The following is a 2,192-nucleotide window of genomic DNA, read 5'->3' as shown; positions in this document are numbered from 1 at the left end:
TTGTTTTAAAAGCCAATCTAAATCAAAATTTATTCTAGTCTGCTCATTGTTAGTAGCTTCAGCAGTTAATCTCGAGTACAAAGAAGTCCATCACTCTCTGATTATGATGAAAACTGCGTGTGCCAGGCTTGTATTTGACCTGGATGGACACAGCTTCAGATATGTATTCAGCAATGTAAGAATGTTTCAATATTTCGGCACCTCAAATGCAATTCTGCACAGACCAGCCTGTTGCTTGGTTTTAATGGTCATTTCAGTGATCACTGGAAAACTGTTACCTGTCCGTTCAAATTTTCAAACAGCTGCATAAGAGTATACCAGTTAATCTAAAACAGAACAGCCAATGCAAATCAAAATTATTAAGTCCTCTGTTCATTGTTTGCTTGAATGAATGAAAATTCAGAACATGCTCTGTTCTCAAGATGTACTTAAGCTACTGCAAAAATTGCAGAAGGGAACACAACACCAACAAAATTGTCCTCATTCCATCCTTTGATTTGATTGCGTTCCTCTCCGGATGTATTTGAAGCATACGAATCAATTTATGCTAGTTTGGGGAAACAATCTCTTGGGAAGAAAAAAGCATCTCTCATAATGTTGCATGAGTTGAATTCACTGGTTGGCTGATCAAAATCTCATTCTCTCCATCGATGGCCGCAGCTTGGGTTGCAGCAGACGAAGAACAGCGTCATCCCTTCTTCCCCCCTCGCGGTGGCCTACGGAACAGCAGAATCAAGGTTCAGAAACTTTGTTCTAGCTAAACCTCTGAGTAAGATCAACAATTTGCGTTTTGCTTGAATTTACTTACCTGGAAGAAGACAGCTTCGCCGTGGCCACAGACGGCGCACCGGACCTCCTTGGTGCGGGGCAGAGTCGGGTCACCGGCGACGTCCTGGAGCACCTGCGTGAACTCTCCGGCGCTGTGGTGCACAATGTTCCTGTAGACACAGTTGTTGTCTGCGACCTCCTGCAATTCCAGAGCATTTCAATTGATACAACAGAAGTTATAGAGTGCACATTGTACAAGTGAAGGAACAAGACTGTCTACGTACAACAATACACTAATCTAACGAGCTCTACTTCTGTAGTATGGCACAAGTTTTTTGACAGCACTGTGCACTTCCATTTCAACTCAATCTGCTCAATCTCATTTCTTCCTAAGAATAGCACGGTCAGGGCACTCCTCAATTAATCTACCACAGATTGTACAATACCGAAGGATTGCTGCTCTTCTCATCTTGTTCCACAGACATATAGACGGCACAATAGTTTCCAGGAACATAGTGATAAGACTTAAAAGGCGAAGAAATCTTTGGATGGGGTTGAGGAGAGAAAGAGAAATAGAAACCTGGTGGTCGCAGTTCCTGCAGGCGAAGAGGAGCGCCTTCTGGTCCCTGTCCTCCTTGGGATACAGTATGTTGTTGCTGCCCCCACAAGAAAAGAAGATCTGCTGACCAAATCCACCACCCAAACAAGGAAACAACAAGGAAAGCCTGGCCGCTGCTTACCATTCACGGCAAAACTTCATGGCACTCATGGCTGCTGCTGGTTGGGGACCTGTATACTTCCCCCCTCCTGCTCGCCTCTCTCGGAGCTCAGATCTTTCTGTTTTAGGTGTTTCTTCGGTGGCGGGGAGCTGAGTGGGATGCTGCTCTGGAGTAGATTTGGTGGAGGTCGGCGGAGTGGAAGGAGAAGCGGGTCAAGACGAAGAGGCCTTTCACTCTTCGAGTTCGAGGGAGGGCTGTGGGAACAGTGAAGTCAAAGAGGTTGGCGACGACAAGAGGGGGTAAAATAGGCAACGTGCTGGAGGAGAATGTCCTTTTCCGATGCAAGTTGTCTTGCCATGCTGCCTGCGTGTGGGGACACCATATGAGATCTACAGAGGGAAATGCTACGTTTAATGACATGCTTAATTGAGCCTAATTAATAAATGCATTGATCCACTGCACCGTTTGAAACATTGACCACGAAATTAACACCACAATCCCAAACTCACGCACGCCTCCTCGTCTCTCGTCTCCTTCTCTTTCTCTATACTTATTTCTTCTCAAGCACGAGCATCGATCAGTTCTTCCCATGGGAGCTCTACTGCTAGTTTATGAAGTTGCCCCGGATGTGCACTTTGGTCATGAATTTGCAAATCGTGAATTGTGGGCCAAGAAGTTGCCCCCGTGCGAGTGTTTTGGTCATTC

General features: G+C 45.7%; 1 protein-coding gene across 1 annotated transcript; it reads right to left on the bottom strand.

Annotated features, from left to right (window-relative positions):
• Positions 1 to 291: 291 nt before the first annotated feature.
• On the bottom strand, positions 292 to 1,723 carry LOC124655329 (DNA-directed RNA polymerases II, IV and V subunit 9B). The gene is made up of 4 exons (XM_047194243.1): positions 1,509 to 1,723; positions 1,349 to 1,424; positions 809 to 967; positions 292 to 716 (listed from the first exon to the last, which is right to left on the bottom strand). Exons 1-4 carry the CDS (start codon positions 1,535 to 1,537, stop codon positions 636 to 638), a joined length of 345 nt encoding a protein of 114 aa, XP_047050199.1. The 5' UTR covers positions 1,538 to 1,723; the 3' UTR covers positions 292 to 635.
• Between the last annotated feature and the right edge of the window lie 469 nt (positions 1,724 to 2,192).

This window comes from Lolium rigidum, chromosome 5, assembly GCF_022539505.1.
Source record: "Lolium rigidum isolate FL_2022 chromosome 5, APGP_CSIRO_Lrig_0.1, whole genome shotgun sequence".
In the NCBI taxonomy this organism is placed as follows: Eukaryota; Viridiplantae; Streptophyta; class Magnoliopsida; order Poales; family Poaceae; genus Lolium; species Lolium rigidum.
The sequence above is the reverse complement of the archived record's forward strand: the minus strand, read 5'-3'. Positions and strand labels throughout refer to the sequence as shown.